General features: G+C 33.9%; 1 protein-coding gene across 5 annotated transcripts in view; it reads right to left on the bottom strand.

Moving 5' to 3' along the window:
- Positions 1-27,395, bottom strand: part of hlk (hulk) — a 50,484-nt gene that overhangs the window by 14,091 nt on the left and 8,998 nt on the right. For 2 of the 5 annotated variants that reach the window (XM_088039955.1, XM_088039957.1), the window contains exons 3-13: positions 22,202-22,342; positions 22,020-22,055; positions 18,185-18,511; positions 17,825-18,139; positions 17,464-17,778; positions 11,142-11,456; positions 10,448-11,092; positions 10,117-10,397; positions 5,471-5,693; positions 512-643; positions 141-464 (exon numbers count right to left, since the gene is read on the bottom strand). In XM_088039955.1, the coding sequence (XP_087896081.1) occupies positions 141-464; positions 512-643; positions 5,471-5,693; positions 10,117-10,397; positions 10,448-11,092; positions 11,142-11,456; positions 17,464-17,778; positions 17,825-18,139; positions 18,185-18,511; positions 22,020-22,055; positions 22,202-22,342 (3,054 nt within the window). Of the gene's footprint in view, positions 1-140; positions 465-511; positions 644-4,536; positions 4,816-5,052; positions 5,170-5,310; positions 5,362-5,470; positions 5,694-10,116; positions 10,398-10,447; positions 11,093-11,141; positions 11,457-17,463; positions 17,779-17,824; positions 18,140-18,184; positions 18,512-22,019; positions 22,056-22,201; positions 22,343-27,395 lie in introns of all 5 variants that reach the window. The other 3 variants (XM_088039956.1, XM_088039958.1, XM_088039959.1) reach the window with 2 other exon arrangements.

The raw sequence follows: 27,395 nt of genomic DNA, 5'->3' as shown, positions 1-27,395 counted from the left end.
TTTTATGAGAGATCGGGATAAGTTGGTGAAATAGACTGTATGCAAATTTTCAAAATTTTATCTTTAAAATTAAAGACGATTTTGGGGGTGGACACAAGTGTTGCCGGACCCTGTATATAATGAAGAGATGCAGCACTCACAGAGGAAAACGGCGACGTAGTCGGACCTCTGCCGGATCTTCTCGAACATCTTCCTGTTGACTCTTTCTATGTGGTCCGTCAGCTCCATGTTCTCCGGGTCCGTGAGCCAGTCGAGAATCTCTTCCTCGTCGTCGATGTCCCCGTCGTACTTGATGGGTTTTCCTTTCCGGAAATACGTGATTCCGGGAGGGTCCCTGTAGCCGTACTTCTTCGCCATGAGACGGTCGCGCATCTTCACGATCTTGATGCCGTACTCGGCGGCTTCGTCGTCGATCAACTCCACGTGGCGGAGGATCCTCGGGCTGTCGGGGTCTTCCTCTTTGTCTGAAATGAGTTTGTTAGTGATGACCGCAACTCCTTCTGTTACGTACAGAAGACGACGGCGAGAAACTCTTTCGTTTCAATGTACTTGAAGAGGGTGTCCCTCTCGATTTCTTCGATGCTTTCGTCGTCTTTCTGGTCGGTCATCCAGTCCAAGACTTCGGTCTCGTCGAGTAAGTTTCCTGTCGGGAAACGAAGGGTGACTTTTGGCCGTTTTGTGGGGGAGACAGTTATGGAATGGCTAACATCACAGAACTTACCGGTTATTGGCTATGCAACACCAAGCGGAAACTGATGTTTATTAGGGCGCGTATTGCATATAAAGTCTACAGTAACAGTAATAGAAAACAATTTATTATAACGTAAAGTTTACATGTGTTTGGTGTTATTTACATGCGAGGTGTTCGGCAGTGATTTAGCGCTGACACCGGTGGTAACGTTCCCTGAATGCAACTGTGCAAATACGTAGAGCCTGTTTGATAGTCAGAAGAATTCAGGGCGTTGTTAACAGAAGAATACAGTCATGCGTTCAAAAATGCTACATCTAAACGAGTTCTATACAAATGTTAATCGTCTAACAGTAAAGTCGCTTTTTTTTGGAAAAAACCACCAACACCGCACTCTCCCACCACTTTACAACCGGCAACGTCGCGATGGCGACTTTTGGTTATAAAACCAAATGGGTTAGTAGCCTAATTGACAATTTTGTTACACAAAACGGCCTTTCAGGCTGTGCCGAGTCTGTTCACTATTAAATCCTTTGATTTTTTTCAGAAATGTCTTTGCAGATTTCATGCATATTTTAGCCGATTTCTTCAAAATTAACCGTTGGATCTTGATAAAAATTCACGGGTTGGTGTAATTCGACCTCTACTTTGCGAATATAGCAGCAAAAACCGCGTGTGCAAAGCCAGAAAACGTCATTTAGCTTCAATTAGTTGATTTTTCTACGAGTTTTTGCAGATTTAATTCACATTTCAGCCGATTTCTCCAGAATTAACCGTTGGATCTTGATAAAAATTCACGGGTTGATGTAATTCGACCTCTACTTTGCGAAAACAGCCGCAAAAACCGCGTGTGCAAAGTCAGAAAACGTCATTTTGCTTCAAATAAAGTTGTTCTACGGGTTTTTGCAGATTTCATGCACATTTCAGCCGATTTCTCCAGAATTAACCGTTGGATCTTGATAAAAATTCACGGGTTGATGTAATTCGACCTCTACTTTGCAACTATAGCCGTAAAAACCGCGTGTGTAAAGCCAGAAAACATCATTTTGCTTCAAATAGAGTTGTTCTACGGGTTTTTGCAGATTTCATGCACATTTCAGCCGATTTCTCCAGAATTAGCCGTTGGATCTTGATAAAAATTCACGGGTTGATGTGATTCGACCTCTACTTTGCGAATATAGCCGCAAAAACCGCGTGTGCAAAGCCAGAAAACGTCGTTTAGCTTCAAATGGAGTTGATTTTTCTACGGGTTTTTGCAGATTTCATGCACATTTCAGTCGATTTCTCCAGAATTAACCGTTGCATCTTGATAAAAATTCACGGGTTGATGTGATTCGACCTCTACTTTGCGAAAACAGCCGCAAAAACCGCGTGTGCAAAGCCAGAAAACGTCATTTGGCTTCAAATAGAGTTGATTTTTCTACGGGTTTTTACAGAATTCATGCACATTTCAGTCGATTTCTCCAGAATTAACCGTTGGATCTTGATAAAAATTCACGGGTTAATGTATTTCGACTTCTACTTTGCGAATATAGCTGCAAAAACCGCGTGTGCAAAGCCAAAAAAACGTCGTTTAGCTTCAAATAGAGTTGATTTTTCTACGGGTTTTTGCAGATTTCATTCACCTTTCAGCCGATTTCTCCAGAATTAACCGTTGGATCTTGATAAAAATTCACGAGTTGATGTAATTCGACCTCTACTTTGCGAACATAGCTGCAAAAACCGCGTGTGCAAAGCCAGAAAACGTCATTTGGCTTCAAATAGAGTTGATTTTTCTACGGGTTTTTACAGATTTCATGCACATTTCAGCCGATTTCTCCAGAATTAACCGTTGGATCTTGATAAAAATTCACGGGTTGATGTAATTCGACCTGTACTTTGCGAATATAGCAGCAAAAACCGCGTGTGCAAAGCCAGAAAACGTCATTTAGCTTCAATTAGTTGATTTTTCTACGAGTTTTTGCAGATTTAATTCACATTTCAGCCGATTTCTCCAGAATTAACCGTTGGATCTTGATAAAAATTCACGGGTTGATGTAATTCGACCTCTACTTTGCGAAAACAGCCGCAAAAACCGCGTGTGCAAAGTCAGAAAACGTCATTTTGCTTCAAATAAAGTTGTTCTACGGGTTTTTGCAGATTTCATGCACATTTCAGCCGATTTCTCCAGAATTAACCGTTGGATCTTGATAAAAATTCACGGGTTGATGTAATTCGACCTCTACTTTGCAACTATAGCCGTAAAAACCGCGTGTGTAAAGCCAGAAAACATCATTTTGCTTCAAATAGAGTTGTTCTACGGGTTTTTGCAGATTTCATGCACATTTCAGCCGATTTCTCCAGAATTAGCCGTTGGATCTTGATAAAAATTCACGGGTTGATGTGATTCGACCTCTACTTTGCGAATATAGCCGCAAAAACCGCGTGTGCAAAGCCAGAAAACGTCGTTTAGCTTCAAATGGAGTTGATTTTTCTACGGGTTTTTGCAGATTTCATGCACATTTCAGTCGATTTCTCCAGAATTAACCGTTGCATCTTGATAAAAATTCACGGGTTGATGTGATTCGACCTCTACTTTGCGAAAACAGCCGCAAAAACCGCGTGTGCAAAGCCAGAAAACGTCATTTGGCTTCAAATAGAGTTGATTTTTCTACGGGTTTTTACAGAATTCATGCACATTTCAGTCGATTTCTCCAGAATTAACCGTTGGATCTTGATAAAAATTCACGGGTTAATGTATTTCGACTTCTACTTTGCGAATATAGCTGCAAAAACCGCGTGTGCAAAGCCAAAAAAACGTCGTTTAGCTTCAAATAGAGTTGATTTTTCTACGGGTTTTTGCAGATTTCATTCACCTTTCAGCCGATTTCTCCAGAATTAACCGTTGGATCTTGATAAAAATTCACGGGTTGATGTAATTCGACCTCTACTTTGCGAACATAGCTGCAAAAACCGCGTGTGCAAAGCCAGAAAACGTCATTTGGCTTCAAATAGAGTTGATTTTTCTACGGGTTTTTACAGATTTCATGCACATTTCAGCCGATTTCTCCAGAATTAACCGTTGGATCTTGATAAAAATTCACGGGTTGATGTAATTCGACCTGTACTTTGCGAATATAGCTGCAAAAACCGCTTGTGCAAAGCCAAAAAAACGTCATTTAGCTTCAAATAGAGTTGATTTTTCTACGGGTTTTTGCAGGTTTCATGCACATTTCAGCCATTTCTCCAGAATTAACCGTTGGATCTTGATAAAAATTCACGGGTTGATGTGATTCGACCTCTACTTTGCGAATATAGCTGCAAAAACGGTCTGTATGTAGGAAAAATCGTTATTCAGGTAAAAATTTAGGTGATTTTTTGACGATTTTTGCATTGCCATGCACATTTCAGCCGGTTTCTCCATAATTAACCCTTGAACTTTGATAAAAAAAATCAGAACATAATATAAATATGAATCCATAAGGGTTCCAGAAGGATCAAAAAGAATCTAAAATTACAGAACCATAAGAAAAACCATACCGATTCTAAAGAGAATGAAAAAAGGAAACTTAAGATTCCAAGAGTACCCAGGCAACGTTGTCGGTTGTAATACAGGGGAAGATTGCGGTGTTGGTGTATTTTTTTTTTAAAAACGGACTTTATATACAGGAGCATCGCTGCGCTTAACAAGAATGAGCTTTACAAAAATGATATACTTTTTCTTTCAAAACAAAACAATTCACTCGAAAGCCTTAACAAGAGCAAAAAATAAAAGTCAGTAGAGTCGTGGTCCGCGTCGAAGAGTTCACGCTTCACATGGAAAATGTGCTGATTAGATTCCGCTACCTACCACCACCAGATATATTTACCGGTCCCGAAAAAGCTCTTTTTCCCCTTTCCTTTTTCAGGCTTAACCGGAATTTTCTCTTTGATTTCCTTTTTGGGATGGTTAGCCTTCGAAACTGGCTTCAACGGGGCTAGCTTTTCGGGTTTTTTGTCTCTAACCGGTCGGTTTTTAGCGCCTTTGGCGTCTAATTTTGCGAATTTGCTTCCTTGGGCCGGTTTAGTAGGACAGCATTGGTAGGGTTCGTAGGAAGGTTTGGGAAGACGGCTCTTTCCGCCCATTCCGATGTAGAAACAACCATCCCCTGCAGCAGGAAACATAATGTCAGAATTCACCCGAAAATAGAGAGAAGTGGATAGTTATTAGGAGCATTTAGCTGTTAGTAACTTAAAGGTACAAGGAGTGAGTCTGACACTATGTCCTGCATGCAGCATCAAAGGGAAACATGCACAGACAAGGACACCCACTCCAGAAGCGATTACACCGTTCCAGGACTGCCGGGTTCGGTCGGCGAAAATCGAAACTTTTCCCTTCCAGTTACCTGAAAACATCCCTTTAACCAAATCGTTTTCGTCGCTGTCGTCATCATCGTCATCATCATCGTCGTCATCGTCATCATCCTCGTCGTCGTCCTCGTCCGAATCGTCATCCTCGTCACCTAGGACATCATAGCAACATGCAGCCATCATGCAACACACACCCGCGACCGAAGCATAAGCCAATAATTGATTTTTTTACTTTCATAGTCGCGTTTGACGATTTAACATTTAGACTTAAAAAAGACAAGAAATTTTCTTACTTTTTTGCTCAACTAGCCATTCCAGAACTCTCTCCTCCCTTTCAAGATCCCCTATAAAATACTCAGATTAATCACCTAACCCAACCGACTTTACTTACACACGCTAAAGGGTTCCTGTTAACGAAATAAACACTGCGTGGTCGAAAACAACTTTGCTTACCATCGTACATTATTGGCACTCCAGTTTCATAATAAACCAAAGCGGGAAAGCTAAATATACCAATCTCTGACGCCAGTTTTGCATCTTTTGATTTTACGAATTGGATGTCGTGCTGGTCGGCGTCGTCGTCGATGTTCTCCAGCTCTTCCAACACTTCTTCGCATTCGTCGCAGTCTTCGGTGTAGAAGAGGACGGCCAAGTGCTCCACGTCGCTGATGAGGCCCTGAAAATATTAAACACACATCAAGTTGGCGTTGATTTTTTGAGTCAAGAAAACGTTCAATTTGACAGACCTTAAAATTTACTCTTACTTTTCATTCTCTAAACATTTTCTTTAGTTATTTAGATTTTTTAATTTCTAGATCTTCTATAATTTCCCTTGTCATGTTTTAAAGCTATCTAGTTTCTCTAAAATTTCGAAAATGAAAATAAAATCTTAAGAAGTAAAAGCATATTCGAAAGATTCGGAAAAATAATCTAAAAATAAACGAAAATTAAATTTTAAAAACGCAAAAAAAATCTAAGGAGCCAAGGGAACAATTAATTATAAAAAAATCCAAAAAATTAAAGAATGAAATGTATGTAGTATTATAAAAAATCAAAATGAATTTAAAAGGGAATGTAACGAGTTGGTATAAAAATAGATAGAAATTGAGAAGAATATCTAAAGAAAGTATTTACAAATACTATTGAAAGTAGAGAAGAGAAGGTAACATAAAAAAAAAACAAAAAAAAAATACTGAAGAATGGTAAAATAAACACTAAAGACTCAAAAGAAGAATCGAAACAACCTAAATAGAACTAAGAGAATCCAAAACAACAAAAATGAGAATATAATAAATGCAAAAAAAATGTAATAAACAAAAGTGGAAGGAATCGAAAAAGATATTTAGAAAAATCTAAAAAGAGAACAATAAGAAGCAGAAAAAAGATTGAAGAACTAAAAAAATAGAGAGTTGAGCTTGAAGAATTGAGATTCTCACAACGAAAAAAGTATCTAAAAAATAGAAGAAAAGATATGTGCAATTACTGAATTAGGTAAATGGAAAATACAAAGAACAAAGTAAAAAATATTGTTTTTAAAGAGAATCAAAAAGTACGAAAAAGCGTAATAACAATTACAAATGAAAAAAGAATCTAGAGAGAAATTGAAAAGCATTTAGGCAGAAGTTAAAAAAATTCCAAAGAGAATCTAAAAAATCTCAAGAAAATGGAAAGAAGAAAGATTCAAAAGTTATTACTTATTATTATTATTAAGTTAAGATTCAGTAGTAGACAGAATTTAGAGATAATCTAAAGAAAATCTAGCGAATTTAGATATTCGAGAGAAGCTAAGAAGAATCTAGAAAGAAACTGCAGAGCATTTGGGGAAATATAGAAAGGTTCTAAAAAAAATCTAAACAATTTCACGGAAATGGAGAGAGGAAAGATTTAAGAGTATTTAGACAGAATCTAAAGATAATCTAAAGAATCTAGAGAGAATTTGGCGCAATCTAAAAAACATCTAGAGCGAAACTAAAAAGATTCATATAGGTAATATAGATATTCTAAAAAAAATTAAGAAAATCTAAAGAAGATCTTCCAATTATTGTAGAGCAGCTAAGAAGAATAGAATCTGAACAGAAACTGGAGAGAATCTAAAAAATCTCAGTAAAATCAAGAAAATGAAGATTCAAGAGTTCTAAAACAAATCTAAAGAAACTTTAGCAATATGTAGAACAAATTAAGAAAAAATTTAAAGAAAGTCTAAACATTCAAGAGAAACTAAAAAGAATATAAAGAAAAACAGAATATAGAAAGATTCCAAAGATAATTTAAAAAAAATCTCAGGAAAATGGAAAGAAAAAAGATTCAAAAGTTATTCAAAAGTAGAATATAAAAAGAACCTAAAGAAAATTCAGAGATTCTAAATATTCTAAGAAAACTAAGAAGAATCTATAGAGAAACTGAACACCTTTTTTGTAGAACATAGAATGACTCCAAAGAGAATCTAAAATATCTCACAAAAATCAAAAGAAAGATTTAATAGTAACAAGCCAGAATTTAGAGAGAATTTAGAGATAATCTAAAGAAAATCCAGCGAATTTAGATATTCGAGAAAAGCTAAGAAGAATCTAGAAAGAAACTGAAGAGAATTTGGGGAAATATAAAAAGGTTCTAAAATCCAAAATAGAATCCAAAATAAATACAAAAAAAATGTAATAAATAAAAGTGGAAGGAATCGAAAAAGACATTTAGAAAATCCAAAAAGAGAACAATCAGAAGCAAAGAAAGATTAAAGAAATAAAAAAAAATAAAAAATTAAAAAAATGTTTGACGAATTTTAAGAAGTACAAAAATTGAGCTTGAGTTGAGCTTGAAGAATTGAGATTCTCAAAACAAAAAAAGTATCTAAAAAATAGAAGTAAAGATATGTGCAATTACTGAATTAGGTAAAAATGGAAAATACAAAGAACAAAGTAAAAATTATTGTTTTTAAAGAGAATCAAAAAGTACCAAAAAGCGTAATAACAATTACAATTGGAAAAAGAATCTAGAGAGAAATTGAAAAGCATTAAGGCAGAATTCCAAAGAGAATCTAAAAAAACTCAGGAAAATGGAAAGAAGAAAGATTCAAAAGTTATTCAAAAGTAGAATATAGAAAGAACCTAAAGAAAATTCAGAGCTTTTAAATATTCTAGAAAAACTAAGAAGAATCTATAGGCAAACTGAACACCTTTTTCGTAGAACATAGAACGACTCCAAAGAGAATCTAAAAAATCTCACAAAAATCAAAAAAAAGATTCAATAGTAACAAGCCAGAATTTAGAGATAATCTAAAAAAAAATCCAGCGAATTTAGATATTCTAGAGAAACTGAAGAGCATTTGGGGAAATATAAAAAGGTTCTAAAAAAAATCTAAACAATCTCACGGAAATGGAAAGAGGAAAGATTCAAGAGTATCTAGATAGAATCTAAAGATAATCTAAAGAATCTAGAGAGAATTAGGTAAAATCTAAAACTAAAACTAAAGAGATGCATATAGGTAATCTAGATATTCTAAAAAACAAAGAAAATCTAAAAATCTTCCAAATATTGTAGAGCAGCTAAGAAGAATAGAATCTGAACAGAAACTGAGAGAATCTAAAAAATCTCAGTAAAATCAAGAAAATGTAGATAAAACAAATCTAAAGAAACTTTAGCAATATGTAGAACAAATTAAGAAAGAATTTAAAGAAAATCCAGCGAATCTAAACATTCAAGAGAAACTAAAAAAAATGTAAAGAAAAACAGAATATAGAAAGATTTCAAAGAGAATCTAAAAAGTCTTATTTATTACTTATTCAAGCGTATCTTCTTTGATTCTTATTTTTTTTATTTTTCTTTAAAAGATTAAGTATTAAGAGTAATATTTATGTTTTCCTAGATTCACCAAAATATTCTAGATTCTCTAAATCCCCTACAAAATTCTTATCGGACTTCTAGATTCTACAAGAATTTTAAATATTTCTAGAGAATCTTCAAAATTCTCTTATTTTTTACATGATTCTCTAGAAGAACGTTACAGAATGACAGAAAATCCTGGAAATTATTTGAAAATTCAGAACAAGCTTTATTTCAATTTGTCAAATTTAAAGAGCATTATAAATTTGAAGAATCTTCAAAAAAACCTTAGAACCCTTAAACGAATTTTGAAAAAATTAGAAGATTTTGGTGAACCAGGGAATCATAAATAATTCTAGCTTATCCGACAAAATCTTTCAGAACCTTTGAGACCCCCTCAGTATCCTGTAAATTCGTAGAAAGTCAAAGAAAAATTGAAACCTTTCAGAATTTTAGAGACACATGAAAGTCAATAAAACTAAAAAATCAAAGAAAATGTTAGCGAATTCTGAAAAAATTGGAGAATTCACAAAATCTTGGAATTCTGAAGACTCGTTAAGAATACAGAATTTGAAAAATCTAAAGACGCTAAAAGGCACAATAAAATATAAAGTCTAATTCTAAAGAATATTGACAAATCCCAGAGAATCCTCTAAATCACGGAAAATCATTGAAAATTCTTAAAAAATTAGAATTTTTATGCCTTATATAAATAATATGCGCTGTCTACTACTACTGTATTTTTATATTTATTGTATTTTTAATTGTTTTTTCTGTTATTGTTAGTGCAATTACTAATAATGTTATGTTTATAGCTTTTGCTAAGAAACTTTCATTCATTCATTCAGAACTAGAGAACTTTTCTTAATACATTTTTTTTTTCGAAATCGAATTTTTTTAAACCTATTTTCCCACAACACCCTGTATATTCTAGAATTTCTTTTTAGATTTATCTTTAGAATCTCTAGTTTCTTTTAGATTAACTTTAGATCCTCTTTATTTTCTCTTCAGATTTCGTCCAACTATTTTAGATTCTCTAGATTTGCTTCAGTTTTTCCTCAAACTCTGTTTTAATTTTTTACAAATTTATCTTTTTATTCTTAGATTCTCTAGCGTTTGTTTAGATGTAACGTTAGATTCTTTCTTATAAAATAAATATTAGATGAACAATATGTAATCGGTACTCGATTTTGACAACTGACAGCGCCTGAATGAAGCTACGACATCCGTACCGAAATAGATAAAATTTAAATGAACGCACGATATTTCCAGAGCCAACTCACTTGAAGCGTTTTCCTGTCGACGCTTTCAATGACATCAGGGGCGGACTCCCTCAAATTGAGCACCCATTCCAGAATCGCCTCTTCATGCATCAAATCCCCTGAATAAATATCCCTGAATCTGTGCCTGTAGAACGCTACCGCCGGAAGCGAGGGCAAGTCGTACTCTTTCTCAATCCCCTCATCAGAAATCTTCACGAAATCGATGTCTTTGTCTTCGCACTCATCGTCGATGTTTTCCAACTCTTGTAAAATCTTCTGACACTTTTTGTCGCCTTCTTTGTCTGGAAATTAGGAATTATAGTGAGGTCTTTTTAGGAGTGAAGAAACTTACAGAAGTAAACCACAACGTGGTCGTTTTCCATCAAGATCTTGTCCAACATCTTCGAATTAACCTCTTCGATCCTGTCGGGAATCTCCAAAGTGTTTTCGTCAGTGAGCCACGCCAAGACTTCGTCCTCATCCTGGATATCACCAGAGTAAATCAACGGTTCTTTGTTCCTGAAGAAGACAAGTTTTGGGAACGCTTTGATTCCGTTCTTCTTCGCGAAACCCGAGTCTTCAGTGGTGACGAAGATGATCCCCGTTTCGTCCAACTCGTCGTCGATGTTCTCCAGCTCGTCCAAGATGTCGTCGCACTTTTCGCCCTCCTCGCAGTTGCCGCTGAAGTACGCCACCACGTACTCGTGTTCTTGGATGAGATCTTCGAGAATTTCATCGGTGACTTCTTCGATGGTCGCGGAGGTTTTCTGTTCAATGAGCCATTGCAGAACCTCGTCTTCGTTCATGAGATCGCCCTCGTAAATCGAAGGAATTTTATCCTCGAAGTAGACAAGAGTCGGAAGGTGGTCAATTCCGAACTCTTTGGCTTCCGCGTCGTTGTCCATGCGGACGATGACAATCCCTTCTTTCTCCAAGTCGTCGTCGATGTTCTCGAGCTCGTTCAGCACGCGGATGTCTTGTTTATCGTCTTTATCGTCTGCAAAAAAAAAGTTTACCACTGGGTCTCCTGAAGAAATGGTAATTACAGAATAGCACTGCAAGGTACTTGGTGTTTTCAATGAGGCGGTCCATCATCTCGTCGGTAATGTCGGGGATCTCACTGTGTTTCTTTTGGTGGATCAGCCAACCTAGAAGCTCGTCTTCTTTGGTTAAATCGCCTTCATAGAGGTGAGGAATTCTTTTCTCGAACAAGACCAAGCTTGGAATGGTGTCAATGCCGTACTCTTTGGCTTCTCCGGCGTCGTCGATCTTCACGAACGCGATGTGGTTTTGATCGCACTCGTCGTCTATGTTCTCCAACTCTGAAAGGACCTTCTGGCTCTTCTTCTGGTTCTTGTCATCTGCAAGTGAAATTTAAAAAGGATCAATGAAGAAATCGAGAGAAGAATAATTGTGAGAGTATTTAAGCAACATTGAAAGAGAATCTAGATGTTCTAAAAAAGAATCTGAAGATAATCCAGCGAATCTAGATATTATAGAGAAAGTAAGAAGAATCTAGAAAGAAGCCGATGTGCAATTAGGAAAATTATTGAAAGATCCTAAAGCAACTCTAAAACATTTCACGACAATCAAGAGAAGAAAGATTTAAGAGCATCTAGACAGAATTTAAACAGAATCTAAAAAATTTAGAGCAATATCTACAAGCATATAGAGATAATCTAAAGAAAATCTAGATAATTTAGAGAAGATTATGTGGAGAAACTAAAAAAAAATGTAGTGAATCTAGAGATAATTTGGCAATATTTGAAAGGAAACTAGAAAGAACTTGAAGAAAATTCATCGAATATAAATATTCTAGAGAAACTAAAATGAATCTAGAAAAGCGTTTGAGCAGAATATAAAAAGATTCCGAAAAGAAACAAAACAATCTCTGAAAAATCAAGAAGAAGAAAGATTCAAGAGCAACAAAGCAAAATTTAAAGAGAATCTAGTGAGAATCTACATGAAACACAGAGAATCTAGATATTCTACAAAATAATATACAGATATTCTGAAGAAAATCCAGCAAATCTAGATATTCCAGAGAAACTAAGAAGAATCTAGAAAGAAACTGAAAAGCCATTTGAGGAAAATAATAATCTACAATCTAAAAAAAATCTCAGGAAAATCTAAAGAATCTACAGAGAATTCGGCAATATTTAAAAAGCATCTTGAGAAACTAAAAAACACGCAGATAGTAGAAATTCTAGAAAAGATCCAGCGAATTGTAGAGAAGCTAAAAAGAATAGAATTTAGACAGAAACTGAAGAGAATGAAGAACGGTTTTAAAGAAATTGTAAAAAATCTCAGGAAAATCCAGAAAAAGATGATTCAAGAGTGTCTAGGCAGAATCGAACAAGGATCTAAAGAAAAGATGGCAATATGTAAAACAAATGTAGAAAGAATGAAAAGAAAATTCAGCAAATCTAAATATTCTAGTGAATCTTAAAAGAAAGTGAAGAGAAACTGCAAAGCAATTGGGCAGAACATAGGAAGATTAAAAAAAAAATTAAAAAAAATTTCGGACAATCGAGAGAAGGGTTCAAGAGTTTCTAGGCAGAATCTAAGAAGAATCTAGAATGAATCTATAGGAAATACAGTGAATCTAAATATTCTCGAGAGACTCAAAAGAATCTATAGAGAAACTAAAAGGCTTTTATTTAGACAGAACATAAAAAGATTACAAAGAAAATCTAAAAAATCGCAAACAAAAATCAAGAGAAGAAAGATTCAAAAGTATCTAGACAGAATTTAAAATAGAATCTAAAGAATTTAGAGCAATTTTTAAAAGCATACAGAGAGATTCTAAAGAAAATACAGATAATTTATAGAAAATTATGTGGAGAAACTAGAAAAAAACAGGGAATCTAGAGATAATTCGACAATATTTGAAATGATATAGAGATATTCTAGAGAAACTAAAAAGAATCTAGAGAGAGAATGAAAAGCTTTTGAGCAGAATATAGAAAAATTCCAAAAAGAAACAAAACAATCTCTGAAAAATCAGAAGAAGAAAGATTCAAGAGCAACAAAGCAAAATCTAAAAAGAATCTAGAGAGAATCTACATGAAATACAGAGAATCTAGATATTCTACAAAATAATATAGATACTTTGAATAAAATCCAGCAAATCTAGATATTCAAAAGAACCTAAGAAGAATCTAGAAATAAACTGAAAAGCATTTGAAGAAAATATAAAAAGGGTCTAGAAAAATCTAAAAATCTACAGAGAATTCGGCAATATTTAAAAAGCATATTGAGAAACTAAAAAAACACGCAGATGGTAGATAGTAGATATTCTAGAGAAAAATATAAAAAAGATCCAGCAAATTGTAGAGATGCTAAAAAGAATAGAATTTAGACAGAAACTGAAGAGAATGAAGAACGGTTCTAAAGAAATTCTAAAAAATTTCAAGAAAATCCAAAAAAGGAAGATTCAAGAGTATCTTGACAGAATCTAACAAGGATCTAAAGAAAAGATGGCAATATGTAAAACAAATGTAGAAATAATGAAAAGAAAATTAAGCAAATCTAAATATTCTAGAGAATCTTAAAAGAAAAAAGATCCAAGAGCAACAAAGCAAAATATAAAGAGAATCTAGAGAGAATCTAAATAAAATACAGAGAATCTAGATATTCTATAAAAGAATATACAGATACTCTGAAGAAAATCCAGCAAATCTAGATATTCTAGAGAACCTAAGAAGAATCTAGAAATAAACTGAAAAGCGTTGGAGGAAAATGTAAAAAGGGTCTAGAAAAATCTAAAGAATCTACAGAGAATTCGGCAATATCTAAAAAGTATCTTGAGAAACTAAAAAAACACAGATAGTAGATAATCGAGAGAAAATATAAAGAAGATCTAGCGAATTGTAGAGAAGCTAAAAAGAAAAGAATTTAGACAGAAACTGAAGAGAATGAAGAACGGTTCTAAAGAAATTCTAAAAAATCTGAGGAAAATCCAGAAAAGGAAGATTCAAGAGTATCTAGACAAAATCTAACAAAGCTCTAAAGAAAAGATGGCAATATGTAAAACAAATGTAGAAAGAATGAAAAGAAAACTTTAAAGAATGTGAAGAAAAATTGCAAAGCAATTGGGCAGAACATTTAAAAAAAAATCTAAAAAAAATCTTAGGTAAATAGAAAGAAGGGTTCAAGAGTTTTTAGGCAGAATCTAGAATGAATCTAAATATTTTCGCGAGACGCAGAAGAATCTATAGAGAAACTAAAAAGGTTCTATTTAGGCAGAATATAAAAAGATTGCAAAGAAAATCTAAAAAATCGTAAACAAAAATCAAGAGAAGAAAGATTCAAGAGTAACAAGCTAGAATGTAAAAAGAATCTACATAAAATACAAAGAATCTAGATATTCTATAAAGGAATACAGATAATCTGAAGAAAATCCAGCGAATCTAGATATTGTAGAGAAGCAATGAAAAATTTAGAGAGAAACTGAAAAGCATTTGGGAAAATATAGAAAGGTTCCAAAAAAAATGTAAAAAATCTCAGGAAAATCGAGAGAAACAGTATTTAGGCAGAATCTAAAGAATCTAGAGATGTCTAAAAATCATCTAGAAAGAAACTAAACATGCAGATAATCCATTCTAGAGAAAAATATATAGGAAATCTAAAAAAAATCCAGCGAATATTGTAGAGAAGCTAAGAAGAATAGAACTTGAACGGAAACTGAAGAGAATTTATAACGATTCTAAAGAAAAACTAAAGAATCTCAGAAAAATTGAGATAAGGAAGATTTAAGATTTGCAACAAACAAACAAATCTAGAAAGAATGTAAAGAAAATCCAGCGAATCTAAATACAGTAGACTCTCGATTATCCGGATAGTCTAAGAAACTAAGAAAAATTAGGCAGAACATAGAACGATTCTAAAAAATCTTAGGAAAATCGAGAGAAGAGTTAAAGAGTATCTAAGCAGAATCTAAAAAAATCTATAGAGAATCTAAAGGAAATACAGGAAATGTGGATATTCTACAAAAGAATGTAGACAGAATATGAAGAAAATCCAGCAAATTTAGATATGCTAAAGTAAGGCAGAACATAGAAAGATTCCAAAATGAATCTAAAAATAGGTCAGCAAAATCAAGAGACGAAATATTTAAGAATTTAAACAAAATCTAGATACAGTCTAACAAAATTTAGCGAACCTAGATATTCTAAAGACGCTAAAGATCCAATCTAGAGGCTATAAAAAGAAGAGAAAAAAATCGGAGAAAATGTATCGAGAAAAAAATCAGACAATTCAAAATAAGCAAGAAAAGAAAACATAAAGAAAATGTAAGAAAAATCCAGACTGTAGAAACATTCAAAGAACAAAAACTAAAATCATCCAAAGGGAATTTAAAAAGAATCTAGACAAAACTTTGAAAGAATCTAGTGAAAATGTAAAAGAAATCTAGAGAATCTACATGAAATACTGAGAATCTAGATATTCTACAAAATAATATACAGATACTCTGAAGAAAATCCAGCAAATCAAGATTTTAGAGAGAACCTAAGAAGAATCTAGAAAGAAACTGAAAAGCATTTGAGGAAAATATAAAAAGGGTCTCTAGAAAATCTAAAAAAATCTCAAGAAAATCTAAGGAATCTACAGAGAATTTGGCATTATCTAAAAAGCATCTTGAGAAACTTAAAAAAGCGCAGATAGAAGATATTCTAGAGAAAAATATAAAGAAGATCCAGCGAATTGTAGAGAAGCTAAAAAGAATAGAATTTAGACAGAAACTGAAGAAAATGAAGAACGGTTCTAAAGAAATTCTAAGAAATCTCAAGAAAATCCAAAAAAGACAGAATCTAAAAAAGATCTAAAAAAAAGATGGCAATATGGCAAATGAAGAAAGAAAAGAAAATTCAGCAAATCTAAATATTCTAGAAAAACTGAAAAGAATGTGAAGAGAAACTGCAAAGCAATTGGGCAGAAGAACATAGGAAGATTTAAAAAAAAATCTTAGGACAATCGAGAGAAGGGTTTAAGAGTTTCTAACCTAAAAAGAATCTAGAATGAATATAAAGGAAATACAGTGAATCTAAATATTCTCGAGAGACTCAGAAGAATCTATAGAGAAACTGAAAAGCTTTTTTAGACAGAACATAAAAAAATCAAACATCAAGAGAAGATAGATTCAAGAGTAACAAGCCAGAATGTGAAAAGAATCTACATAAAATACAAAGAATTTAGATATTCTACAAAGAAATACAGAGATAATCTGAAGAAAATCTAGCAAATCTAGATATTGTAGAGAAGCTATGAAGAATATAGAAAGAAACTGAAAAGGATTTGGGGAATCATAGAAAAGTTCTAAAAATGTAAAAAATCTCAGGAAAATCGAGAGAAAAAAGATTCAAAAGTATTTAGGTAGAATCTATAGAATCTAGGGATGTTTAAAAAGTATCTAGAAAGAAACTAAAACGTGCAGACAATTCATTCTGGAGAAAAATATATAGAAAATCTAAAGAAAATTCAGCGAATATTATAGAGAAGCTAAGAAGAATAGAACTTGAACGGAAACTGAAGAGAATTTTAAAGAAAAACTAAAGAATCTCAGAAAAATTGAGATAAGGAAAATTTAAGGTTGGCAAAAACAAACAAATCTAGAAAAAATGTACAGAAAATCCAGCGAATCTAAATACAGTAGACTCTCGATTATCCGGATAATCTAAGAAACTAAGAAGAATTAGGCAGAACATAAAAATCTTAGGAAAATGGAGAGAAGGGTTAAAGAGTATCTAAGCAGAATATAAAAAGAATCTAGAGAGAAATCTGGATATTATACAAAAGAATGTAGACAGAATATGAAGAAAGTCTAGCAAATCTAGATATGCTAAAGTAACCAGTAAGTAAGGCAGAACATAGAAAGATTCCAAAATGAATCTAAAAAATGTCAGCATAATCAAAAGACGAAATATTTAAGAATTTAAACAGAATCTAGAGACAGTCTAACAAAATACAGCGAACCTAGATATTCTAAAGATCCAATATAGAGGCTATAAAAAGAAGAGAAAAAATTCGGAGAAAATGTATCGAGAAAAAAATCAGACAATTCAAAATAAGCAAGAAAAGAAAACATGAAGGAAATGTAAAAACCTTCAAGGAACTAAAACTAAAATCATGCAAAGAGAATTAAAAAAATCTAGACAAATATTTAAAAGGAATGGAGAGATTCTCGAAATTCCAGAAAAAATAAAGAGAATATAGATAGACAAAAACAAAAAGATATTAGAAATATGCATAGAAGAATCTAAAAAATCTGAAGAACATCTAAAGAAAGGTTTGATTATAACTACCAATATTAAGTAAGCAAATAATAATAATTAAAAGCCCATTTATAAACATGCTGTTTGTACTCACAAAACAGGACTGCTACGTATTGCTTCTTATCGATAAGAAGATCAAGCATTTCGTCCGTCACATCTTCGATCTCGTCGCTCTTAACCTGGTGTTCCAACCACTTGAGGACCTTCTCTTCCTCCTCCAAATTCCCTTCGTACAGCATCGGAATTCCGTTTTCGAAATAGACCAAAGATGGAATCTTTTCAATCCCATACTCTTGCGCCTCTTCATCGTTATCAATCTTCACGAAAACGATTCCGAGCTGGTCGCATTCGTCGTCGATGTTTTCAAGTTCGTTGAGGACGCGCTGTGACTTCTTATCGTCTTCATCATCTGAAAACCACCAATCAGAGAATGAATGAGACCTGGAAGGACGTACAAAACAGAACTGCTAAATTTTTCCCTTCATTGATCAGCTTGTCCAACATTTCATCAGTGACGTCCTCGATTTCGTCCTTCTCGAGTTGCTGCACTAGCCATTCCATGAACTCATCTTCCTGCTCCAGGTCCCCGTCGTACACGTTGGGGATGCCTTTCTCAAAGTACACAATAGAGGGGAGTTGATCAAGGCCGTACTCGTCGGCGGCGGCGGCGTCGTCAATTTTCACAAACTGGATGCCATGCTTGTCGCAGTCATCATCGATGTGCTCCAGTTCTTGGAGAGCCGCCATGGATTCCTCCTCGCCGTGATCATCTGCAAGTTAACAGTGAGGATTTATAGGGAGACTTGAGGACTTACAGAAGAGCACGGCTAGGTGGTCCACGCTGTTGATGAGGGTGGCGAGGGTCTTCAACGTGACGTCTTCGATGACGTCGTCTTCGTCACCGGTGCTCTTGTGCTGGACCAGCCATTCCAAGACGTCGTCTTCCCGGGTTAGTTCTCCTTCGTAGATAATCGGGATTTGGTGGCGGTAGTAGACCAGAGCTGGTAGAGGCTCTAGGTTGTACTCTTCGGCGAGGTTCTCGTCGTTGATTTTGACGAAGCCGATGCCGAGTTGGTCCGCTTCGTCGTCGATGTTTTCCAGCTCCATGAGGACTTTGGCGCATTTTTTGCATTCGGGTTTGTCTACACAGAGAGCGGGTTTTAGACGATGAAGACGAGTGAATTCAGGGTGAAATGACTTTTGGCGCCAGACAATGGAGTCGAAATTTCTTAATTACACCCACTATGGCTCGAAATTGGGGCACGGGACCATGACATGAAAAGAGGCTCGAGGCCAATGAATTTGGCAGAGATCAAGGGGCAGAGCTTGCGTGAAATTTAGATAAGTAGACAGTAAATATAAACGTTTTTCGAATTTGCCGCTTTAATAGGTCCATTAAAGTACTCAATTTGGAGTCGTTTATAGGTATCTATAAAAGAACTAAAAGTAGGAAATTTCGTTTTTTAAGAATTAGCAGAACTAATTAGTCAAGCTGTCACCTGTTTCCTGTCACGTTCTTGGTCAATTTGGATTTTACGATTCGTATTATAGTACATTTGAATACTGGCTGTGAGGTTAGGTAACGTTATGTCAAAATTCAGTGATAGTGAAACTCAATAAATGTCAAATTATAAATTGAATTTGAAAATCAAGTGGCGAATCGTGGTTACAAAACCATTACCAATCGTGTAAAACGAAAAGTCGTAGAATTGGAAAATTTAAATTTTTTAATAAAAAAAGCGTGCAAATTCGAAAAAATAGTATAAAGGACTTGTTTTATAATGTCATTGGTGCACTCGTCCCGTACAAAACTCGCCTACGGCTCGTTTTGTGCACCGGGCCATTATAAAACACGTTCTTTAATATACTATTTTCGAATTTGCCGCTTTAATAGGTCCATTAGAGTACTCAATTTGGAGTCGTTTATAGGTATCTACAGAGTGGCCCATCTAAGACTTTCGGGCTCAATATCTTTGTAATTTATGAACGGATTTTTTCAAAATTTAAAATATAATTTCTTGAGTAGGTAAGGATGAATGTGACATTACCAACGCCATCCTTGTCTTGAAAATGTAAATTTTACTTGTCTTACTTTAAATTTTAATTAGTTTAGAGTTATGTAATTTTATAAAACATCATTAATTATACGCGTGTGCCAAAAATCAACCGTCTAGCAAGTCAAGTTGCCGAGGAAAAGACAAAAAAGAACCTCAACATTTCCAAAAGATACAAACTGATAGTCGGCTATGAAACAATCGACTTCTACAGCGAGTTTCGATTTCGGGCATCCCTGACTTGTTGATTAATCCGTGACGTTCTTGACTTTTGTGTCATTCATTTGAGGTTATGTTTATTTTTGAGCATTATGATGAGTACGATTGATTTAAGCTTGCACATTCACGATGTGTTATCTCGACCTTTTGGTAACTAATCACAATGCATTGGGCCGAGCATCGTTTCTCAACATTTGTGATATTTTTCATTTAAGGTTATGTTTACTTTTGAGCATGGAGTGCGGGCACTACCGCCTGTAAAGTATGCAACCTCCCACTCTGGAGGATCAACAAACCCTGCCGGTCCATTTAAATACCATTGAAAGAGTTGTTTAGATGCAGTATTTAATTATTTTTTGTATTGTAGCTGGGTTGCAACGACTTAAACAGTATTTCCTTAATGATAATTTTGAACAGTGAACAATAAATGTTTAATTTCAGCCACAATACAAGCTGCTATCTCTATTAATTTTTGGCATATTTTGTTAAATTTTGATAAAATCGTAAATTTCTTTTTTAGAGATATTTATATGCAACTTGCAACTTTGCATAATCCATGACGATACTAAATACAGCAGATATGCCAAATTCAATCTATGAGGATTTTTTGAATAACGCTATTTTCTTGTAATTTACTTCACCTACTTAAAAGTTAGGTGTTATTCTAAAAGAAGTTGCTTAGAATCGAATTTTAAATTCATTTGTACCAAATGAGTTTTTCAACGAAAAATTTCCAATTTTTATCACATACAGTTCTTTTAAGCAGTAATACATTGTATAATAAGAATTGGCCAACCACAATGAGCCATGAATTCTTTAGTACATACAATGTTGAACCACTTTCAACTTTAAATTTTGAGTTCCCATTAAGTATAATTGTATGCGAACTAAAAAATAAACAAAATCATTTATTTAGCAGAAATGAACAAAAAAATAATATTTCATTATCAATAATTAACGATCGAATTTAAAGATTTTAGTATTTTAAAAAAATCGAAATAAGAATTTTAAGTTGAAATTTTGTAAGGAATGTATTCTGAGCAACTTTTCTTAAAAATCGAAGATGTCCAACACCAAGGAAAAGTTCACTTTTTTCAAAAACTCGTGGACAATCTATCATTTCCAAATTCTTTCTTCTAAAATTAAGGAAGATAAAAGCTTATTCATTTAAAGTACAAAGCACTGTATTATTTTTTTCGTCTAATCCGCAGATATTTTAATTTTATTTTAATATTTATCGTCAAGCGACAAAAGCCGGTAACTTTTTTGCGATTTATAAAATATCAAATTTGGAAAGTTGTCATTCGTTGGCGTTTTTGGACCACTAATAACGCCAAAAGTCTCCTAAAATAAACAATTACTACTGAAAGGCAGGATAGATAATACATATTAAAAGGTTTCAACCTCACCATAGTAAAAACACAGTCAAAAATAATTTAATTTTGCATCTAAACAACGCTTTCAATGGTATTTAAATGGTTTGTTGATCCTCCAGAGCGGGAGGTTGCATACTTTACAGGCGGTAGTGCCCGCACTCCATGTCAGTTGAAAAATCGAAACCCACATTTGTAATGAGCGGCATAGCCACCCTTGATGCTAGAAACATTTATAAACACCTTGTATAAATAAAAATACAGCGTGTTTGATAAAGATTTACATCTAGTCGCCTCTATGATTTTCCGTACAAATTAAAAATTGCCGCTTTACGAAGGTAATGATTGAAACGTTGGTTACATAACCTCACAATAATTTTCAAAAATTATGAAGTAGACACTGATTTAAGACGACTGGATCGCTGAAGGGATAAAGTTGACTCAACCTGCTTAATTTCTCTGTTGTTTAAATTCTTTCCCTATTGGCGATTTTGACGTTTGACAAGTGACATAATCGACATGAGTTCAAAGTGACAGAGCACAGAACAATGCGAGCGGCACAAAAGGAATTCGATTTTCTCATCGGTCTTTGACGAATGAAGACGGGGAAAATTAAAATTGAATTAAAATAAAATTGAATTTGAAAATCAAGTGGCAAGTCGTGGTTACAAAACCACTACCAATCGTGTAACACGAAAAGTCTTAAAATTGGAAAATTTAAATTTTTATTAGAAAAAGGGTGCAAATTCGAAAAATACTATTTTTGGACATGCAAGCGATTTAAAAACCAAAATTTTCGGGGGATTCTACTGAGATTGTGGGGGTTATTTATATAAAGTGATAAAATAATATAAAGCGGTGCTGGAAGACGAAGACGCATGCGCAGTGCTGCAAAACATCGTCTGCAACTGAATCATTCCACTTTCGGTTTCAAATAATTGAGAGATTTTCAGATTCAGGTGTAGACTCTCCTTAGAGACAACCAGAGGGCAACGGGTACTTACTGACTCCTTTATTGGAACACGTACTTGCATCAGGACCTGTACATCACACACTTGATAAAAAAGTGGTTGTATAACAGTGACAAACTAGAATTTTTCAACACGGACAATGTTAAGACAGCTCGGAAAACTTGTCGAGATCATTGTGTTGTGTTTGAATTGTTCCAGAAGAAGCAAACACTTACAGAATAGCACGGCTACAAATTCTGTCTCTTGGACAATCTTGTCCAGTATCCTCGAGTTCACTTCTTCGATGCGATCCGGAAGATCCATCGCCTCCAAGCTCGTCAAGAAATCCAAGACGTTCTCTTCGTCCATCAAGTCTCCTGCAAAGTATCCAATTTGTGTTAATCTATTTATACGACTTGTAATTTCCATGCTGAATTCATGACCCAAGTCCAAGAGTGAGACAGACCAAGTCTATTTATATCCAAAACCGTTTTAATGTCTGAATTTTCATCGGATCTATGACTTACTTGGCCCGAAATAGACGCTTTTTGATTGTTTCAACTACAAAGTGAAAACTACTAATTCCTCGATTTTATTTCTATTGTTACGATCAAAAACATTTCAACACTTTGCAATAACAGATCAGAGCCATAAAAATCGTTAAGCAGTAAACTCAACTTAAATGATGTATATTGAAGAAAATGCGGGAAATTCTTGGCAAAAAATATGTTGATGGAGACATTTTATAGTACCACGAAAACAATACGGTAAATTCGTTGAGCAGGTTGGCAGGCACCTAATTATGATGTAAGTGAAGAATTAGAATAACAAAAATTATAAATTTCTTCATTGTTGCTTTGACAGATACCGATCGCTACAGGTCTAGAATCTACAGCGAAATTATGCTGTTCGTCCATCAAATGCAAGCTGTTTTTGAATACAAATTCATGTGTTTAATGCACCTAAGTTCGATTTTGTTGTTTTTAAAATACGCAAAATTTTGAATTATATTGTAAAAAATTGTTGCACTTTTTAATTATACGACTAAAACCTTTTTGGAAAAAACTGTCTTAAGCTTGCTTGTTGCAAAATTCCTGAGGATGTATTCAAATTTTTCATCATTAAAGCGAGTAAAATTTTGAATATTTAAAAATAAATTTTAAAAAGCAGTAAAGCCTCGAAATTTGTAAATAATACTGACATAAACTTGTTTGTTAAATTTACGTAATTTCAATTTCAAAATAAATTATGATGCAGTTAGGATAATAAAATTTTGAAATTTCTGGATAATACTGCCACATACCTGCTTATTAAGAATATAAAATTTAAAAATTACTGAAAGAATGAGGCAGCTTTTAAAAATTTTAATAATATTTGGCAAATTATTGAAGAAACAAGGATTTTTTGAAATTTATTTATTATTTAGAGCACCCAAAATTTTGAATTTACAAAAAAATATAGAGGAGTTGGTAATTGGACTAAAACGTTGACATTTGTGGAAAGTATGGCCATAAACTTACTTGTTTAATTTACCAGATTTGAAAATACTTGAAAGTGCGAGACAGGTTTTAGAATTTTTTTGACAAAATTTTGAAATTTTTCAAAGACTTTTAAAAAAGTTATCAATGATTTATTAAACCATAACCTTGAGAATTTTGGAGATATGTCTTAAATTTGCTTGTTTCATAATTATTTAAAAAGCAAGCCACATTTTAAAATTTTTAGTAAGTACATCATTTGTTTGTATAGTAAAAAAAAAATGAACTAAAAAAAGCAATAATTGGACTAAAACTGGCCTAAAATTGAAATTAGAGAAAATACTGCCATAAAATTGCGTGTTAAATTTGTCACATTTCAAAATTGATGAAAGGGCGAGTCAGATTTTTAATTTTTTGAAAATAAATATAAGAATAAGCAAAATTTTGAACTTGTTTGTTAAATTTACGTAATTTCGATTTCTATAAAATTTTAAAATTACTGAAAGAATGAGGCAGCTTTTAGAAATTTTTAATTTTTAATTAAATGAATTAAGATATAACTTGTTCAATTTACCACGTTTAAATTTTTGCTTGAACAACGCAGTTTTAGATTTTATTTATAATTGCAAAAATTTTGAAAAAAAAAATGTACTGGAGAAGTGGACAGTCATTCTAAAATGAAATAGCCTTATGATTCCAAATCTGAACTCGTTTGGTCAGGTCCGGATTCAGAGATATTCTTGAAAAAAAATTTTTTTTCTACTGTACGTACATAGAAAAATTTATTTCCTTCACTTTTTAATGAAATTTTATACACTTATGGGATTATTTGATTATTATATGATTATTTTATATTTATATTTTATATTTATCTTATTATATTATTATATTATATGATTATTATTTGATTATTTTGGAAAGCTAATTAATTTAAAGATAAAACTCATCGCTAGGGTAATTTTTTCGTATGATATTTTTGAAAAATTGTTTTTAGTGATTTTCATATGCAATTTCGCATAACTCAAGAATTGCTACATCGATTTTCTGTTATAATGCATCATTGAAAACATGGTTATCTTGCCTTTTGGACGTGATGACAGATGCATTAATATCTCCGTTCATTTAGAAGTTACAGGACAAAAAACATTGAAAAGTTATTTAAAAAAACAAACCGCTTATTTCGATGCAAAACGACGATTTCTCGCTGATTTCCGCTGTTTTCTGGCTTGAATTCGCAAAGAAGAGCTCAAAATCTAGAAAACCACCAATTTTTATCAAGATTCAACAGCTGAATTGCAAAAAAAAGCAGACGTCTGTACGAATTCATCAGATTTCTTAGAGCAATACGCTTATTTCGATGCAAAACGACGATTTCTCGCTGATTTTCGCAGTTTTCTGGCTTGGATTTGCAAAGTAGAGCTCGAAATCTACAAAACCACCAATTTTTATCAAGATTAAAAGGCTGGATTGCAAGAAAACAGCAGAAATCTGCACGAAATCATCAAACTTCTTAGAGAAATCCGCTTATTTCGATGCAAAACGACGATTTCTCGCTAATTTCCGCCGTTTTCTGGCTTGAATTCGCAAAGAAGAGTTCGAAATCTAGAAAACCAACAATTTTTATCAAGATTCAACGGCTAAATTGCATGAAAACAGCAGAAATCTGCACGAAATCATCAAAATTCTTAAAGAAATCCGCTTATTTCGATGCAAAACGACGATTTCTCGCTGATTTTCGCCGTTTTCTGGCTTGAATTCGCAACGAAGAACTCGAAATCTACAAAACCACCAATTTTTATCAAAATTCAACGGCTGAGTTGCAAAAAAAAAAGCAGAAATCTGCACGAAATCATCAAAATTCTTAGGGAAATCCGCTTATTTCGATGCAAAACGACGATTTCTCGCTAATTTCCGCCGTTTTCTGGCTTGAATTCGCAAAGAAGAGTTCGAAATTTAGAAAACTACCAATTTTTATCAAGATTCAACGGCTGAGTTGCAAAAGAACAGCAGAAATCTGCACGTAATCATCAAAATTCTTAGGGAAATCCGCTTATTTCGATGCAAAACGACGATTTCTCGCTAATTTCCGCCGTTTTCTGGCTTGAATTCGCAAAGAAGAGTTCGAAATCTAGAAAACCAACAATTTTTATCAAGATTCAACGGCTAAATTGCATGAAAACAGCAGAAATCTGCACGAAATCATCAAAATTCTTAAAGAAATCCGCTTATTTCGATGCAAAACGACGATTTCTTGCTGATTTTCGCCGTTTTCTGGCTTGAATTCGCAACGAAGAACTCGAAATCTACAAAACCACCAATTTTTATCAAGATTCAACGGCTGAGTTGCAAAAAAACAGCAGAAATCTGCACGTAATCATCAAAATTCTTAGGGAAATCCGCTTATTTCGATGCAAAACGACGATTTCTCGCTAATTTCCGCCGTTTTCTGGCTTGAATTCGCAAAGAAGAGTTCGAAATCTAGAAAACCACCAATTTTTATCAAGATTCAACGGCTGGATTGCAAGAAAACAGCAGAAATCTGCAGGAAATCATCAAAATTCTTAGGGAAGTCCGCTTATTTCGATGTAAAACGACGATTTCTCGCTGATTTTCGCAGTTTTCTGGCTTGAATTCGCAAAGGAGAGCTCGAAATCTACAAAACCACAAACTTTTATCAAGATTCAACGGCTGAATTGCAAGAAAACAGCACGAATCTGCACGAGTCATCAAAATTCTTAGGAAAGTCCGCTTATTTCGACGCAAAATGACGATTTCTCGCTAATTTCCGCCGTTTTCTGGCTTGAATTCGCAAAGAAGAGTTCGAAATCTAGAAAACCAACAATTTGTATCAAGATTCAACGGCTAAATTGCATGAAAACAGCAGAAATCTGCACGAAATCATCAAAATTCTTAAAGAAATCCCTTATTTCGATGCAAAACGACGATTTCTTGCTGATTTTCGCCGTTTTCTGGCTTGACTTCGCAAAGAAGAGTTCGAAATCTAGAAAACCAACAATTTTTATCAAGATTCAACGGCTGAGTTGCAAAAAAACAGCAGAAATCTGCACGTAATCATCAAAATTCTTAGGGAAATCCGCTTATTTCGATGCAAAACGACGATTTCTCGCTAATTTCCGCCGTTTTCTGGCTTGAATTCGCAAAGAAGAGTTCGAAATCTAGAAAACCAACAATTTTTATCAAGATTCAACGGCTAAATTGCATGAAAACAGCAGAAATCTGCACGAAATCATCAAAATTCTTAAAGAAATCCGCTTATTTCGATGCAAAACGACGATTTCTTGCTGATTTTCGCCGTTTTCTGGCTTGAATTCGCAACGAAGAACTCGAAATCTACAAAACCGCCAATTTTTATCAAGATTCAACGGCTGAGTTGCAAAAAAACAGCAGAAATCTGCACGTAATCATCAAAATTCTTAGGGAAATCCGCTTATTTCGATGCAAAACGACGATTTCTCGCTAATTTCCGCCGTTTTCTGGCTTGAATTCGCAAAGAAGAGTTCGAAATCTAGAAAACCACCAATTTTTATCAAGATTCAACAGCTGAATTGCAAAAAAAAGCAGAAGTCTGTACGAATTCATCAGATTTCTTAGAGCAATGCGCTTATTTCGATGCAAAACGACGAGTTCTCGCTGATTTTCGCAGTTTTCTGGCTTGGATTAGCAAAGTAGAGCTCTAAATCTACAAAACCACCAATTTTTAACAATATTCAACGGCTGAGTTGCAAAAAAACAGCAGAAATCTACACGAAATCATCAAAATTCTTAGGGAAGTCCGCTTATTTCGATGCAAAACGACGATTTCTCGCTGATTTTCGCAGTTTTCTGGCTTGAATTCGCAAAGGAGAGCCCGAAATCTACAAAACCACAAATTTTTATCAAGATTCAACGTCTAAATTGCAAGAAAACAGCACAAATCTGCACGAAATCATCA

The sequence above is a fragment of the Gnatocerus cornutus genome, chromosome 6, assembly GCF_029298725.1.
Source record: "Gnatocerus cornutus isolate USDA-ARS CGAHR chromosome 6, icGnaCorn1.1, whole genome shotgun sequence".
In the NCBI taxonomy this organism is placed as follows: Eukaryota; Metazoa; Arthropoda; class Insecta; order Coleoptera; family Tenebrionidae; genus Gnatocerus; species Gnatocerus cornutus.
The sequence above is the reverse complement of the archived record's forward strand: the minus strand, read 5'-3'. Positions and strand labels throughout refer to the sequence as shown.